At 44.7% G+C, this 17,862-nt stretch overlaps 1 protein-coding gene across 1 annotated transcript; it reads right to left on the minus strand.

The window, feature by feature from the left end:
* Positions 1 to 658: 658 nt before the first annotated feature.
* Positions 659 to 16,986, minus strand: LOC124997336 (sphingosine kinase 1). Its single transcript, XM_047570961.1, has 5 exons — positions 16,071 to 16,986; positions 9,545 to 9,694; positions 7,324 to 7,418; positions 5,186 to 5,301; positions 659 to 4,572 (listed from the first exon to the last, which is right to left on the minus strand). The coding sequence occupies exons 1-5, from the start codon at positions 16,495 to 16,497 to the stop codon at positions 3,693 to 3,695; spliced, it is 1,668 nt and encodes a 555-aa protein (XP_047426917.1). The 5' UTR covers positions 16,498 to 16,986; the 3' UTR covers positions 659 to 3,692.
* Positions 16,987 to 17,862: the final 876 nt, after the last annotated feature.

Here is a 17,862-nt window from a genome sequence, read left to right on the forward strand (position 1 = left end):
GGAAAAGGTAGTTAAAAAAAGGTGTGGGGTAGTGTAGAGGTGGCCCATGTATGGAAATCCGGCTCAAGTGTCCAACTCTAACTCTTAGTCTGATCAGGTTTTAACCCACATGTTGCTCACAAACACAAATACAACACGTCCCCACCGCGTCAGTGTCCCTCAAGAGTTGGGCCCCCACAACTTAATAAAAACGAGAACACATGCACACACAAGATACAAAAAACTGCTACTGCTTGGATTACATTGCCACCTGCTGGCCAGGTACTTTTATGAAGTCATTTAGTTTGATAAAATGTAATGTTTCATGTCTAAACTGTGCAGAGCAAAGCGGTGATGAAAGACAGAGTCTCTGTCGCCCCTTAGTGGCAGAAATGATGAGGTGCAGACTTCTCTACATCTGCTGCTTGCTTCAGGTCCTTCCTCAACATTTCTACTGGATGAAGTTCAGGACTTTGACTTGTTCCTAAACATTCATCTGGTTCTTCTGGAGAACCACTGGTGTTCTTGGGCTCCTTGTCTTCCTCCATGACCCAGTTTCTCTTCACATTCAGCTCATGGACTCATGTCCTGACATTTTCTTTTAGAGCCCCCATGTTTCATGGAGGGATGAATCTAATCAAGTTTGATCAAAGAGAGAAACAAACAAGAAACAGGCATCTTCATTTGAATAACTTTATTGATTTTTAAAAAAGGCATCTTTAAAAAAAAAATAATCACAAGAAAATCCTAAGAGGTGATGAATGCCTGGTAATGACCAGTCACTTCAATGAATGCAGCTCCTTCACACTTCACAGGCCTTGTACCCTTTTTTATTGCACTCTTCAGTGTAACGCTGACTCACACTAAACAAACCGTCCTTCAAAGATAAACCATGATTTCATGTGTCAAACAAGTATTTTATTTATTTATTTTCCGTGCATCACTTCAACTACCGTGTTGATTTAAGACTAAGGCACTTTCTAGAGAAACATCTTTCCTCTTCTTCACTTGCTTTAAAACGCAAAAGCCACAAATGCAACTCACATAATGGCCCATTGAACAGTCACTGATCTATACATAAGCACAAGCAATAAAAAGCTCTTTCTGTTAATCATGGCATTCCCCCAGGCTTCTGATGAGTGTGATTCTACTATAAAAACATCACTGAGCTTCTCGTCAGGAGGTTTTTATCATTTCAGTGAAGAGTCAGAGATGCAGCTTCATGTAATCCAGGTAGAAAACTTCAGTAACAGTAAAAGACACATGAAGATTTGTGTTTGTAAAAAGCAGCTAAATCAGTTTAACAGTACATGAGTTTAACAGCAGTGTAGTGACGCCCTACACCAACTTACTAATCAGTATTTGCAGCTTCTATCAAGTAAAGAAGAATTACAATAAGCTGGATGTTTGGAGACATGATGGTCTTCTGCAGCTGAGCTTAACCATTATTTCTATAACTATAAAAAGCAAGAAACACAGTTTGAAGGGATTGCATCGTTTAAGATTTTCAAAATAAAACCTTCACTTCACGTCCAGTAGGGGGAACCCTCAAACCAAACATCTGCAGCCATGACAAGGCGTTTGCATAGCTCATCTCTTCCCTCACGAGATGGGCTTTATACATTTAGTAATGAACAGTGCACGTGTGCAGCTGCAGAACATGAGAACGCATTCAAAGCACCTGGAAAACTTCGCTGAGGATACAGTAGCAGTAGGAGGAGCAGTATGTCGGACATGAGTCGTAGTCGTAGCTGGGATATCGTACAATGTGTAAATGTCTCCGGATGGAAAATCAAGTTTGAGGCAAAAATCGGCACTGCAGTGAAAATGGAAACTTTAATTTACACCAGTGACGGTCGACGTTATCAAGTATCAACGATTGAGGGACTGTACAAAAATGTTTAAAGAGAGAGGGGAATGGTCCTCATCCTAATTTATATACATATGCACATATTTTACAGGACTTTAAAGACTCTAGATGGAACACAAACACATCTGAATCATTTTTGTACAGTCCCTAGAAAAACTGGGCATTACTCTTGTATTGTCCTTCCGTTGACCGTTTCAAAATGGTTCAAAAATTATGTGGTCTGTTCGAATATTTATAAAGCCAAAAATGAAATGAACACGTTTTCAACCAACTTCTTCTCAGCAAATTGCAATATATTGTACTTCTTGTACTACAAATTCTGTGAAACATTCGTGACGGGTCACATTTGACCCAGAGGGCAACAGGAAGGTTAAAGAGTTGTAATATTTGTGCTCCTTCCAGTGGAACCCACGTCCTCTGAGCTCCAGCAGAAGAAAATGATGCATTGATGGTGTTGCACTCAGACGGCCTGGTTTCACCAAAACACACACACAAAAAAGCTGATTATCAGAACGTCTCTGAACGCAGCATTAAAATTCAGCACGAGAGGCGGTTTTGCATTATAGAGCGTGACCTCCTTTACGCTGACGACATTCTGATGTCTATAGCTGAAGGATTTAAGCTGTTATGACGTTGGTATTGCTGCATAGATGTGGATGAAAGAGTCCTGGTGCGACCATAGTGACCTAAAATAAACCGGTGTGTGTGTGCGAGCGAGTGTGGAAGGGAGGGTTGGTGGGGCGCTGATGATAATGCTAACATTTGCACTCCTCTCTGCTCCGGTGCACTAACGCTCATCACCACCACAGCCAGCGGAAAGAAGGCCACCCCGGTGAGGTGAAGCACTTGACTCCCTCTCATTGATCCCAAGCCTCTCTATACGCAACCTCCACCTCAGTGTGCTTCAGCTGGGTTTGAAAAGACTTCGTACTAAGGACACATTAGGTGCTGATGTCTCGTTAACCGAGTGGGGGAAGGAGGAGGGGGAGTACAATCTTACGATGGCAAGAGGAGAGGGGATCGTATGCACAGTTGCAGATCATGCACCTCCCCCCTCACTAAGTGCTGCAGAGATGCACGGGAAGGGATGTGTGTGAGGATATGTTCATAAGAGGAAAAGGGGGATGGGGTGGGAAAAAGAAAGTGAGAGTGGAGGCAGTTCCTAGAGTTTAATGACGGCTGCGGATGAAGCGGGAAATGGATTGGCCAGCGGTGGAGATGGAGGTGGAGGTAACCTCGTGCACTATCAGGAAGGAGGAGGGAACGCAGCTGAAGATTAAAATCACAAAAACTATGTGAATGTCACAAAGATTAAAGATTTGTCGAACTGCTGGGTTCCCAGTAGTTCGATTGTCAGCCTGCTGTAGTACAGTCGGACAAGAGGCGTAGTTTCTCCAGGAAAATGTGCTTCTCTTCACGAGTGCCGTGCTGATGAAGTCCGACAGCAGAGTGCACAATGCGCTCCTCACCCACCGCCAAGCCTCCCCATGCACAACCGCACAAATATGCACACACTTCACTGCACACAAACTCTCTCTCATGCACAAACACACACAATCCCCCCTCATTACTGTAAGCCTGGACCAGCCAGCGACAAGAACAAGCATCCATGACTTTGACCCTGAATCAAAGCGGACGAGGGGACGGGCTCCATAAAAATAGGACAAGTCGCTTCTGTAGAAAAATAGAGTTTTTTTTGTTTTGTTTTTTTACGGAGGCTGATAAAACGTCTTTGGCACTTCTGAACACACGGCATACATACAGAACTTGACACTGATTATTAAAAGGCCAAACTAGAGAGCACTAGAGCCAGAGGAAAAAAAAAGATTAAGATAATCCAAGTTCATCCGCATATGAGTCTGGCAAGTCCCGGGTGGATTTGAGCCTGGACAGGGCCATAGTCCACCATCTCTCCGTCCACAGTGATCATCCCATGGGGGGAGATGGGCTCCAGTCGTAGGGCCTTCACCTTCTCATACACCAGGTGGGGGCAGCCGCACGCCAAGTGGGCGCCCTTCTCCATGGCGAGGAAGAGGCGCAGGAGGGCGGGACGGGAGATTCCCGCCGTCACGTAGAACAGGTGGATCACGCCGTCGTCTGCGGTCGCACCGGGGACCGTCCACAGGTCCTCGGCCAGGTGGGACTGGTAAATCGCTAGCACCAAGACAAAGTCCTCCTCCTTCACTAGGGTCCAGCTCTCTGGGACCGGCTGGTCCAGGCCAGGGAGCAGAGAGTCCACAGGGGCTCTGGTTTTGCTGTCGCTCTGTGTCTCAGGTCCTTTGGTGCTGATGGCATTGCGGTTGGAGTTTGAGCTGTTGTGTCGAGAGCTCTGCTTGGAGGAGGTGTTGGGGATGAGCTGACAAGGAAGGGAGGAGCAGAGGGACGGGTGCTGAGGCGTGGAGGGTGGGTGATTATCCATGACGCTCCCTCTCGGAGGATTCTGTGCTTCTTTAATGGGGAGGTACGCCAGCCGGCCCTGATACACTCTGAGGGAGGCCAGGCGGACCAGGGTGCCCATGAGGAAGCGGATGGCGCCAACGTGGCGGTACTTCTCGCTCTCAGTGTCAACATCTGCCACGAAGCCCCAGGCCAGGGAGAGGAACGAGAAGAGGCGCTGCGTCGAGGCCAAGTGGACGGAAACCAGGTCCAGAGAGCCAACCAGACCTTTACACAGGATGAAGCCACAACTCAGCAGCAGCTCCTCGTTCCAGGCTGGAGGCGACCTGAGGGATTGTCACAGAAAGAAACTCACAAATCACATCATAAAGCTCTAGATATTTAGAAAGTAGACTAAATTTTCTATCCCAAGAATTCCTTGTCCAAATCCTTTTGGTCAGGAGACAAACTGTGATCCCAGTTTTAAACCAAGGAAGAACAAACCATCAACTCTGAACTTAAAGCACCTGGAGCTGAATGTTTTGGTACCATCTGTCATCTGAGTCCTACAAACTGGTCACAGCTGCTTTGGTCTTATTAGGCTGTGCGGTCACCATGTTCTGGATGACTGGTGCAGGTTCCAGTCTGCTTCCCTGATGCTGTGCTGACAACCAGCCAGCAGATGGAGATGACACCCCAGATACACAGCTGCGCTCTGGACTGTAATCACTCATAAAAGAGGAGTTCCTACACCCATTACATCACCCCTCTGAGAGTTTGCGCCACCTGGAATGACCTCTCATTGCAGAGCAAAATGGTTCCATTCTCCTCCCTCTGAGGAACGATGTGCCCAGTCAGCCTTTTGGCATAATTACACAGAAAGGAGATAAATTGTCTTTTTTTTTCTTCTTTGCACAGTTAGTCCATGCATTTAAATGACTCATTAAGGGGCAGACTCACTGTGTGTAGTGGTGGACGGATGCGGCCAGGGCATTACCGGAGCCACCTGGTAGGATACCCAGAGGGGTCTGGATGGCCTCCTGCCAGTCCTCTCGCTCCATCAGACCATTTATCACCTGGGTGAACACAGAGAGACAAAAAATCACAACACGAAGCTAAAAGGAAGGAAATGTCTACAAAAGAACCAAAAACTAGGATTAAAACACCCAGAAGCAGCAAGGGAACACGAAGGCACCAATGCAGGCATCCAGGAATTTTTAAAATGATCTTTTCGTTATCAAGCTTCACCAAGCCTGATCTTTTGGAGTTATTTATTTTAGCATCGTCCCTGTAGCATCAAAACTTGTGTCAAATCAGCAAAAAAACAAAGAAGAAGAAGATGTCTGTTGTGTGGAAGAACTTTACTCTGGAAGATTAAGTCTTTGTCCCAGGCAAACCACATTCAGAAGCACAGTCCAACTGAAAACTGACCAGCAGGCTAGGGCTAGCAGTCGGCTCCATGCTAGCAACCAACCAGAAGACACCTGCCAACTTGCCTAGCCAACGGCAGTAGCCGGTATGCCACACATCATTGGGGTTTTCCAGTGGCCACCTCCCTTCACTGGTGTTGTTAACTTTCATTAAATCAAAATTACATCCCTGTAGCATCAAAACGGTGGTTGGCTTGTGTCAAAGCAGCCAAAAAACTAAGAAGAAGATGGTGTCTGCTATCTGTTATACAGAAATTTGTAGATTAGGCAATGTGGATGTTTTGGGGGGGTGGTAGTAGGAGACCATCATTCAACACCACTAACTTGATTCACCACCAAAAAATGTGCACCCACGCCAAGTAGAAAAGTTTTACAGAGAGGGTTATGGCAGCGTTGGATGACCAGAACATTTCTGGAGTAGAGAACACAAAGTATGAACTCCACTCTCCACACTACGATAACTTAGATTCACTGGACTGAATCCAGACATCAAATCAAAATTGTTAAAATTGCAGCGAAAAACAAGTCATTCATCACTGAAAAACGGGCATTAGCCATTAAGCTAGCTCAAAGCTAAAACAGATACAATAACCAGAACAGAAACAACACGCAGGCTATAAGGCAGACACAGCTAATGCTGTTCACATATTTAGTCCTTCAGGTGGAGACTAAATGTATTGTAAGAGGTAAAGTTTCTTATGTCTATATGTATTGTATTCCATAATTTAGAAGCTCTCACAGAAAAACACAATTGATTAAAGGCCCTAGTTCTATGAGGGATCACACAGTGTTCTCTGACCTTGTTACTTTTCAACTGGAATCTTTCTGCTTTATAGCAGAAAAAGTAAATAAGCATCAGTGTGTTTTATTAAGTTCTCCCAGCTAAGGATGTTTATCAAGAATGTGACAGTGATGATAGAGTTTGGGCTTTTTTATCCAGCAGCTTGAGCACTTGCTTATGCAGTGATAAAATGGGTTTCAGTGTTTGTTGCCTGGGTCCAACTTGTCATACTGTAGGTTCAATGAGTTCATGAAAAGTTTTGCAACAGCTGCTGTCAAGCAGTTTCTAATATATCCAAAATATGAGAGGTTATATCTAGATTACTTGATTTTGAAAAGATACATTTGAATATTTATAATGAGAGACTGTTTGGATAGTCTCCCCAGATATCTGGACTTGAGCATCACAGTCTGATGCATTATTTGTGTTACTATAAAACAGACAGTTTTCTTTATATTATGATACAGTTGAGAGTCAGTGAGCCATTTTGCACATGCATCATTGTGTCTAGTTTTTGCATGGACGTAGATGACTGTGTCATCGTCATACATCTGTACTTCTCACCCTTTGCATGCATTGAAATACAAGTTAAATAAAATGAGCTCTAAGACAGACCCCTGGGGTACACCCATTTCATTGCATTACACACTGAACCCTGTCTGATAGATGGGACTTCAAGTGAAGACTCCGTGACTGCAGGTTTTTTGGTGCCAGAGTCACAGCAGCTGAACTCTTTTGTCATGTTTGAGAACAAATTAAAAATTAAAAGTCCTATTCTAAGACATGCTGAGAATAGAACCAGGCCATCGTGGTGGTTTGGGGGGGGGGGGGTGGGGGGGTATCACATCCATCTGGTGTTGATTAACATCCGTGTCATTATGTAGCACCTCAAACAGGAGCCCGTCTCCAGACATGATCACCAGCGCATCCCACTGTGACAAGTCCGCCTTCCTCACCAGCTCCCGTGCGTGGTTCTGCCGCTCTGAAGTAAAAAGACAAGAGACGGGACAGAAAAGCAGAAACTGGGGTCAAAGTGAAGGACAAACTGAAAACGAGGGAAAGAGAGAAAGACAGAGGGACTTCATCACCAGCCTCTGGGGCAGGATCAGGGAGATTAGGCAGAAAAGAGATTCAATTCCCCCTTATCAGGCCAAACATATCACATTAGCCCATCCAGGGCTACTCAACAGCTCCGAGGCAGCTGAGCCGGCCTGAAAACATCTGTGCCTGACAAATATCTGCATGTCTGTGTGCGAGTGTTGATGCGATATTTGTTCAGCCTAGTTTCACTGGCGGCATCCTTGAGTGGGTCTCTCTGTGGGGGGATGCTTTAAAGCCACAGCACAGTTCAGTCGGCTCTGTGTGAGCAAAAAGGAAAGAGGCAGCTTGAAAGAGCTGGAGGGAGGCAGGAAAATATCGAGCAGCCATCATGATGGAAATATTTCCTCAAGTATTGATTGAACCACATGTGAAATAAAAAGCCTCTGTCCGTCCCCGTCTCCACGCCCTCCCGGGACCCTCATCCCCCCCCCGGTGGATGCTCCCAAACGTTGCCTCTGTTTGTTTGTTTGCTGGAGGCGTCCGTCGGTGAAGAGCTGTGTAGACAGACCGGGGCAGTAACTGCTGCACAGCACCGCTGACTCAGCACTTTGAGCCTGATGCTTCACTTCCCAGCAACCTCCTCATTCCAGAGGGAGGTCACAAATATGGACTGGATAAAAAGTGGACGCCATGACAGTGCCTATAAAGCTCCCTGAAGGTCTTATAAGCCCGTTGACCAAACTAAAACACTAAAGTTATTTTAGGCAGTTGTTATAATGCTGATATATGCTCAAGTTTCAGGAGTCCAAGTTTTGTTTGAGTTATCTGAATTAATAAAAACAGAAATAAACCACAGTTTGGGCTAATTGCGTCTGTACGTCGAAGACAATGAACACTTCCTCTGAGAAAGCAACGCACACATTAGATGTTTTGTAAATTGCTTCTTTTTGGAAATGCAGCAGTTTCCTCTTAATGTCACCATCTGCTGCCTGCGTCTGAGGTTTACCCAGGTGAAGTCTAAACTACGCTGGATGCTTCATACAGTATGTAAAAGGTACACGCCGGCACGAGAGACGCCTCCATTGGTTCGTGTCCTTCCTCAGGCAAAGACAACGTGAGCCAGTCATCAAGGAGCTCGGTGAACAGGCTCCTGTGCCCGACCACTGAAGGACGTTGGCTCGGCACATTTCTCGCCTTCATTTCTGCTCCGGCATCATCTGCTGCTGACCTTCCGGAAAGTCCCAGGAGTTTGGACCAAGAGTCTAAGTGCACATCCACATTCTCTCAAACAGGTTCACCGCTCTTTTTTCTGCCTCTGCTGTCATAATCCATCTGAGTCTGAGACAGTGCAGAGATTCAGCCTGATGACAGGAGGTACAGCTAGGGAGCGGAGGGGTGAAAGTTAAACCGTTCGAAGGATCATTTGCGTGTGAATATCTTCTTGTTGCTGTTTAGCAGCTCCTCTGTATTCAGACCGAGGCCTCTCGGAGTTTAAGGTCACAAAATGGCAGCGGCGCTCCAGACGGAACGAGGAACAGCTGGGACGACTCCGACGAGAATTTAAATGCCGGCGGACGTAAATCAGAGGTCGCACAAACAATGCAGGAGTTGGTTCAGAGCGGACTTTATAATAAATGAGAAACTCAGCTGTTCAGGGTCAATAGTTTAATCCCCTGCTTCATATGAAGGCACCTCTATTAGCATGACGTCAATAACTATAAACCAATGTCTACATATACTTTCCCCTGTTACTAAAACCTCTATGGCACGAATTAGAACCTATTGTGGTGTGGCCATAAAATCCTTTATTTTTCTTTCAAAACAAACCAAGGGATATAAATATCTCTGCCTGTACTGACAAATATCACCTTTAAAAGGTCACACAGATAATCTTGGGTGGTCTTCTCTGGAGGGGAGACCTGATATTCACTGGCACTGATTCACTGAGTGGAAAATCCCCCGTGTTATCTACTGTCTCAGCGGAAACACTGATTTCATAGCCTGGAAGCAACATATCCAACTCTTCTGCACACAAGTGTTTGTAGTAGTAGCAATGAATCCACCGACCTGTGATGACGAGTGTGTAGGGGACCGAGGCCTCTGTGAGCATCCCCTGGACGTGGCCGGTGAAGAGCTGCAGGGCCTGTCCACGGCCGCTCTGGGGATTCACCAGAATCATGATCCTGCCGGGCCTTCGCACCTCGCTGTACACCACACCTGAGACAGAGACACAGAGAGAGGGGATGAAGACAAGAGGGGGCTATTTAAAGAATGCATAGGAGCAGCCTCGTGTCCCTCAGGACGGCTGTGGCTCTGGATGCACTCAGAGGATGAAACATAAAGCATGAATCAGTAAAGAGTGAGAGGCCTTACAGACACTTCTCATTCAGGATCTAACCAATTATTCATCAAACCCTCCTGTTGCTTGTTTAAAGTCTGACGGATTAATGGAAAGACTTAAGGATTCATCACCTGAAGGCTCTGTGAGGACTGGATTTGGTTCCTCTACATGTAAAATTGTCCCTTTTCACAATCCTGATGGGACCGTGATTCACATTTAGTAACTGAACTATTTTCAAATGTATTTGTTTGCCCATAAAGATCCCGGTGGATTTAACCACTTAACTGTCAAACAGTTTCTGTCTGGGGCTAAAAGCATTTGCAGCTTTTAAAGGGAATCTCTCTGGAGGTGGATTATCTTGCAGACGCCCTTGACCTTATGAGCCCTGGATCAAAAGAGTCAGAAACATTTTGGATGAGAGACGCTTTAGTGTCAGGTTCCTCTGGTGTGAGATGGACAAACCTCTGCAATCAATGAAATATTTTCTTTGGGCTCAGTATTGATGTTTAACCTTGTACCCAGAACACATCTCCTCTGTCCTGACCTCCCTTCACCAGCTCTAAGGGCGGTTTAGGGTTTATTTTAAGATTTTTGGTTATGCATATAAATCCCTGACTGGTCTAACTCTCTGATCTCCTACAACCACACGTCCTGTGAAGGTCTCTCAGGTCTGCAGAAGACTCAGGAACAAAAATAAGGAAAAGGAGCAGGGACAAGTATAAACTAATTAACTCCTACCTCCTTGATCACTCTGTGACTCATTGCAATATTGCATGTCCCTACGTGTAATGAATGGATTTAATATACAAAATGCAGCTGCACCTATAAAGGCCTACAGGATATATTTATACCATATATATAAATAACAATAATGGAATTTAACTCCAGCTCTACGGCGCTGCAGCTTCTACCTCATTTATCCGGTGAGGATGAGACAGAAATATCTCAGAGAAAGAGGTGTGAACCCATCAGGAAGAGAGGCCTTGTGCCAAACCCTGTCACCATTCACCCACACAGGATCCCTGTTGTTGTCCACCACACGTATCCGAGCACAATGTGGGGCTTTCACGCACAAAAGCTCCTCTCCACACTTCCAGAACGCAGTGGAAAGTGGCCTTTGACGATGAAAGAGAGTCACAATCGGGCAGGCTTTACACTCAAGTGTGCTGAGCTGAAGCGCGTCCTCCCTCTAATAAAGCCACAGAGAGACATGGAAAGGTCAGAATGAAAGGAAGCAAACGAGGCCCAGGAATGTGTTCATTCTAAAAATCAAGACAGAGCAGAACTTAACTGAGTGTGGTTTAATTTATAACGCTGAGCAAAGTGAAGAGGGAGAAGAGGAAGAAACCTGGAGCAGCTCATACTGTATGCGTAAGCTCATATGTCATCATGTTATATATACACATCAGATGTGATGATGGATTACATGGAGAGGCATTCACGGGATTTACTGCAGATAAAAGCTCAGTGGAAACAAGAGTCTGATCATAAAGTTAGAAGAATAAACAGGAGCCCTGATGATGATAGTTGCTGTATCACTAGAGGGTGGCTGGTTTAATGAATGAATCAGGCATCATGAGCAAATAGAGACTGTTTATATGTATTTAAAACCTTCAAAAATGGCTTATTGAGTCTCATTTTCCTATAATAACTTTTAATTTCTTATATAACCTCATGTTTTCTAGTATTGCCTTACTGCATATTTTCTTATTTTACCTTTTTAATTTCTTACACTTTCCTCCCCCATCCAAAGACAAGCTCGTTAGGCTAATTGACCCTAGGTGTGCATGTGGTCTATATTAAACTCTGCCTCGTGATATATATAAATATACATTATTATTATAATTTTGCATTCAGTATTAAGCTATTGAAATAATACCCAGGTTCAAATATATATTTTTTTTTTTTCATTTCAAACACACAGCGGCCATGCAACCTCCATTTATCTCTTTACTAAAATGTGATGTGACGTCATGTTAATGTGTATTTAAAGAAAATTAAAATTATGGGAGAAAATTAAAAAAATGTATAAAAAATGTCTAATCAACCAAAGATGTTTTTTTTTTTTAATCCATTACCAATTTATTGGAGGAATTTTCTCAGCCAAAAACATGAAATTTTCTTTTTCTTTTAAACTCAATATTGTATCGAGAGAAAGAAATTCCCACCCCTATTGTTTATACTATCTTTAACAGTATTACACTGTGTATAATTAGTTATGTGACAAATATTAGCTGAATTCAGGTCCTGCATCACCTGCTATCATGTGCTCTTGTTTGCGCCTTGTTCAGAGGTTTCATGTATTTCTTATCTGGAAGCGACTCGTCTTCTTCTCATTTTTCCAGTATCCCTTTTATTTCTTTCTGTCCTTATGTGGCCGCCTGTAACTAACTGAATGAATTCATTTAATCAATCACTGCTTAAGATAAAGGTTAAAATGGGAGTTGAATACAATGAGAAGCATTTTTTAAGGATTCACAGCTTCTTCAAAATACTAAAACTTAAACATTAACACCTTAATGAAACAAGGATTTACTGTCAATAAACCGGATAACTTCGGATGAGAAACTGCGTGTAAAAATAAATGCTTCCACTGAAACCTTCATTCAGTGCATCGATGCTAAACCGACTCCTTCCTGCACATTCCTCCTGACCTGGGAGTGTGACAAGTAGCAGGATCCAGGCAGCGCATGTGAAATGTCTGAGATGTGGAGTCAGATAGCTGCAGGCACATCCAGCCCATCACACTGCCGAGCGAACTTCCAGCTGCACTGTGCATATTTCACACCAAACACACTGAGCAGGAGACAGGAAGACTGGAGGTGACGAGGGGTGAGAGCTAACAAGTGCAGAGAAAGAAATTCTAAATAAAGACGTTCAGTGTCGCACTCTGCAGCTCAGACTGAGGATCTGTTTAAAACCATTCAAGAAAAACATGTGAAACTATATTCAGACGTTTCTGCAAATAAAATGCATTCCGAGGTCGGGGTGAGTGTTTGCTGGAGAGGTCTGTGGAGAGTAAACACCGCCGCCCACTGAGGCTTCACGGTCCGTCACAGCCGTGTCACCGAGCAGGAGATGGAGGCTCCACAGGGACCGAGGCTCTGACCGGGGCCAGAGGTCATCGAGGAAGCTGAGGCGACGCCAGACGAGCCCGGAGGAGGTCGGCACTGACGGACGCGCCTGACCCCGAGAACGAAGGAAAACCGAACGCATCAAAGCACAGCCACAGCTGGTTGCCTCTGCCAACACCGTGCTCACACTGCAGCAGTACTGACACGTTTCAGAGTGAAGATTCAGAGAAATTCAATGAGTCACCAAATAAGGTAACAGTCTGTGTCCATATGAAAGATGAAGAAGAACTTACTATTGTCATTGCACACAAGTTGCAGCTAAATTGTGTTTGACAGCATCTCTAGTATCAGCTGAGGTCAGGTGTTTAAAGGTAACAATATACTAAAACTATAATACATATTAACTGCAATGTTTCAAGAAAACTAGAAGGAATTGCTATTCCCAATTTGCCCACTAGGGTTCACGCTGTTTTAGTCAGAGTTGTGGCTATGACAACAACAGTCAGTGTGTTTACATGCACAGCTTAATGGAGCGATGCTCTAAATTTGACTTTCTGAACGTGGTCCTTGTCCCAGTTTACATGCAGCGGAGTAAATCTAATAACATGTCCTCCTCCTCCTCCACACTAGGTGGCGATATGTGTCTTTTCAGCAGGTTAATATCGCCCCCTTTCTGGTTGACCTATTACATCATATAATACACAACAACAAAATGTATAATAGTTTGGCTTTTTAATCTGGCGCTACTTCTGGTGCAGATAGATGGCGCTATCCCTCAGGTGGTTCTTCTGCCGGCTCTGTTTACCTTCTTCTTCTTCTGCTTTCTCCAGCTTTCTTGGATCTATTTGTTCCGGGGTCACAGTGCATGTGTGTGGAGCACATGTGTTGTCCAGTTAAACTCTGATTAAAGCGTATACATGATGGAGAAAATCGATTTCCAATCTCCTTATCTGTCGGCAGTCGGAGTAACATGTTCACATGCACATGTGTTGTCCAGTTAAAGTCGGATTAAAGCAATAATTGTTTTTTTTTCTTCACATGGATGTAAACGTACTGAGTGAAACCCTAAACAGGAGATGGCAGAAATGTGTCAGAATTACATTTACTCTTCTTAAGGAACTTCAGGCTGTTCATTAAATGTCACTGTAGGGAAACAGTACAGTTGTCGTCATTTAAAGGTTATTATGCTGTTGTGTTACTGGTCCTGCTCCCTGGAGATCAGAAAGGGCTGAATGTGGCCCCTGAACTCGACACCTCTGCTTTACACTCCACGTCTGTGGAGACGCTGGATCCATCATCCAGCGCTTACGTTTGATGCCCTGCACACTCGAGTTTGAGAGAAAAAGATTCACTCGTCTCTCATTGATTCAGCGTTACTATGCCACATTTTCCCAGGACGACACTCAGAGAGTACTTAGCCGTGGCGGTGCGAGATTAGATTAGATGAGTTGATGGTGTCCTGATTGGTGTCTTTGAACCTAACTCATGTACTGCAGCTTTTAGTTTGTTAGTGGGTCAATAAAGGAACTTTAAACCTAGATATAAAACAAACGAGCTGAAACAAGAACAACTGGACATGTAGCGTTCCCTGGAGATGCTACGCTACTCTTAAAAGTTTACGCAAGAATTCATCTGTCTATCTGCCCATCTGACCCTGTGACACAGAAATAAGTCAAATGCATGACAGGCAGCAGGAGGAACATAAAAAGCAGCCACTCGTGACAACAATCAAACTGTCATCTCATTCCTTTGCAATCTCTCTGTGCATCTTCTCCATTGCGTCACTGTATCACCATTGTTTTCTTCCTTCCAAATAACTTGCAGAGAGAATAAAAACCTGACTGGTAGGATGGATGGATGGATGGATGGATGTACGTATGGATGGATGGATATCAACACGAACCAGCCACACTGCGAACTACACCTCCACATGTTGGAGTTTAATCACTTCATGGCTCTCAGCCTAAAATCTTGAGCTGCACTTTTAATCCAGCTTCTCCATCTGCGGCCTCAGACGAGACGACGTGCAATTAACTCAGGGGGTAAACATACAAGGAGGAGGAGGAGGAGGAGGAGGGATTAGTGAATCTCTGACTTTCATGCAGCCTCCATGACGGGGCACAGAAGCAGCATCTCTGCCTCATCGTCGATTAGCACAACATTACTCATTTATTGTGTCGTCTGCGGGATTATTGGCCCAGATCTGAATCTGCTAAAACAAGCCAATAAATTAAAGATCAGACAGAAAAACTAATCTGGAAAATGAGACTTCACACACACAACTGTCTTTGATGAATCCAGAGTGACAACACTGTGCACAGCAGACAGGCCCCCCCTGTATTTGCAGTGTACACCTGGAGGCTGCGAGCAGGAGGGCGACCTCATTCCTCGTCCCCTGCTCACGCCGGCCTCCATCTTTGGTAAAACTGGCAAATTAGTCACTGCTGAGTCAAATATCCGCTCCTTCCATGAGCTGAGCTTTAAACATCTCAGTGTGGAGGCTGGACGATAAAGAGGATGAATAGGATGAAGAGGATGTCACCTGCCTTGTAAACAGAACCACCTCTTTGTCCCAAAATGAAGCTGCATAAACACTTGTGTATTCACGTTAACTGCCCCGTCACTGGGAAACAACAGGCGCTAATGAGACTGGGAGACAAAGGAACTTGAAAGCTGTCTGCATTTTAAACAGACATGATGAGACCTAATTAGACAAGGCTGCTGCTGCTGCTGCTGCTGCTGCTGGAAACAGAAGTTGTTTTGATGTGTGTGTGTTTTTTTTTTCCACCCGTCAACAATAAAGTCTCAGGGGGAATTTGCTTTAGCAGAAAACGATGGCGCCTGAGCAACCAGAGGAGGATCTGCTTTAACTAGAAACTTGATCAGCTTCAGATCCAGAAGGTGCATGAATGAATGAATGAATGAAGCAGCAGTTGCAGCTCTGAGCCATATCTTTCACCTGTCATGGCAGGTAGAGCAGGTTACTGAGGGGACAAGGGAGGAATTTCTGCAAAACCTGTTTCAGTAGAGCGCGCTTAGACTCAGGAACCATGTGGTTCACTCACTTCACTTCTCTTCACTTCAGGCTCTTATAAAACACATCCAGCATGTTTCGTGTTCACCATCCTCACATTAAAGTTTCTTTTTAAATCACCCCCCAGGTGTGTTCCCTGCTCACCGTCTCTCCGGGGCGCCTGCAGCGCTGAAGCATCCCTGATGGCGTGAGCCCACCTCTCAGCCTCCTGCAGGTTGACGAGCGGGTCCTGGACCAGCGCGACCCGAAAGCACTGCTCCACCCTCTGCCGGGTCAGCCCCGCGCTCATCCAGCGCCTCTTGAACGGGTAGAAGTAAGCCGTGAAGTAGGCGCCGACGTCCGAGCCGCCGGGGCCTCTGTACGCCCGGCAGCCCACACAGTCCACCAGCTTAAAAACCGCCTCGGTCCGGCCGGGGGACGAGGAGATCCTCCGGATGGTCAGCGCGCTCTCCGTCAGGCTCACCGAGTACCGGACCCTGTCGTCGAGGGTGTCGGTGAACTCCCCGTACAGCACCCCCACGAAGCCGTTCCGCTGGCGGGACGGGTCCGGATCAGAGGCGTCTTTCTCCATCCCTGGACGGGGAGTGCGACGCGTCCCGGAGGCCGGCGAGCGGATGGCGGCGGTGGAGCGCAGACTCTGAGCCTCTGGCCGCCTGCCTGCCTGCCTGCCTGCCGTGGGATCCTCGGAGCGGAGTGACAGGACAGCAGCTTCCCCGGTCCACGGTCTCTCCCTAGTGACTGGAAGAGGAAGGGCAGGAGCGCAGCAACGCTTTCTCGTCCGACCTGCTGAAACAGCTGATGTACACAACAGCTCGAGTCAGTCTGGAGCCACATGACAAAAACTATCCCGGAACATAAGCAGCAACTTTAAAACTCAGCCAATACGGTTTATTTCTAATCCGCGTTAGGTTTTGTGCCAAATGCGAAATTTCCATGTGCAACACATAAAACACTCTAACACACACAACCACACAATCACCATCTACCATCACTCAGCTGTAGCCAAAGAAAGCATCTTTTCAGGGAGCACTGAGCCGCGTCTGTGCGCGTCTCCACCTTCCTTTAAAATAACTCACCAGAGTCAGAGTCAGTCTGGAGCCACATGACAAGAAACTTTTTTTTTTTTTTTTTTTTTTTTTTACAGTTCCTTTTCCAGGCAATTAATATGAGTTCATTCATGATCAAGATTAGTTTAATAAACATAATTGAAGTTCCACTTTTCTGGCTTTGCAATTTAACATTGTACAATAGATATTAAAGGCTACTATCACTATGATTAAATAAGTAATAAGTTTAACAGGTCAAAGTGTTTTATCTGGTGTGTTAGCTGATGACTATTATTGCTATTTGCTCTCATTTAAATTCATGAATGCTACTTATTATAAGGCTATTATTACTATAGCAATTAGTTTATTTCTAATCACTCATTATAGAGTCAGTCTGGAGCCACATTATATGTTAATTAGCAGCAGCTTTAAAACTCAACCAATATCCCTAAAAAAAACTTTTATTTTTTTATTTTTTCATTTAAATTATTGTTACTAGGCAATTAACGTTAGTTCATTCCATTCTAGATTAGATTAATACAAATAATTCAATGTCCACTTTTCTGGCTTTGTAAACCATGCAATTTAACATTTTGCAATAAATATTAAATGCTATTATTATAAGTAAGTAATAAGTTTAATAGGTATTGTAGCTTATGACTGTTATTGCTATTTGTTTCCATTTAATAGCAATAAGAGCCTTATTATAAGGCTATTGATACTATAACACTTGGTTTATTTCTCCTGTAACTCCACTTTTCCGGCTCTTTATGAGCTCAGACTAGCAACCACTTTATACGCACGCCTTATTATGATAGTAAAGTAATTACATATTGAAATCATATTAAAATATGCCAACAAAAACATCTCCAAACTTCCAATTCTTTCTT

The sequence above is a fragment of the Mugil cephalus genome, chromosome 20 (genome assembly GCF_022458985.1).
Source record: "Mugil cephalus isolate CIBA_MC_2020 chromosome 20, CIBA_Mcephalus_1.1, whole genome shotgun sequence".
NCBI lineage: Eukaryota > Metazoa > Chordata > Actinopteri > Mugiliformes > Mugilidae > Mugil > Mugil cephalus.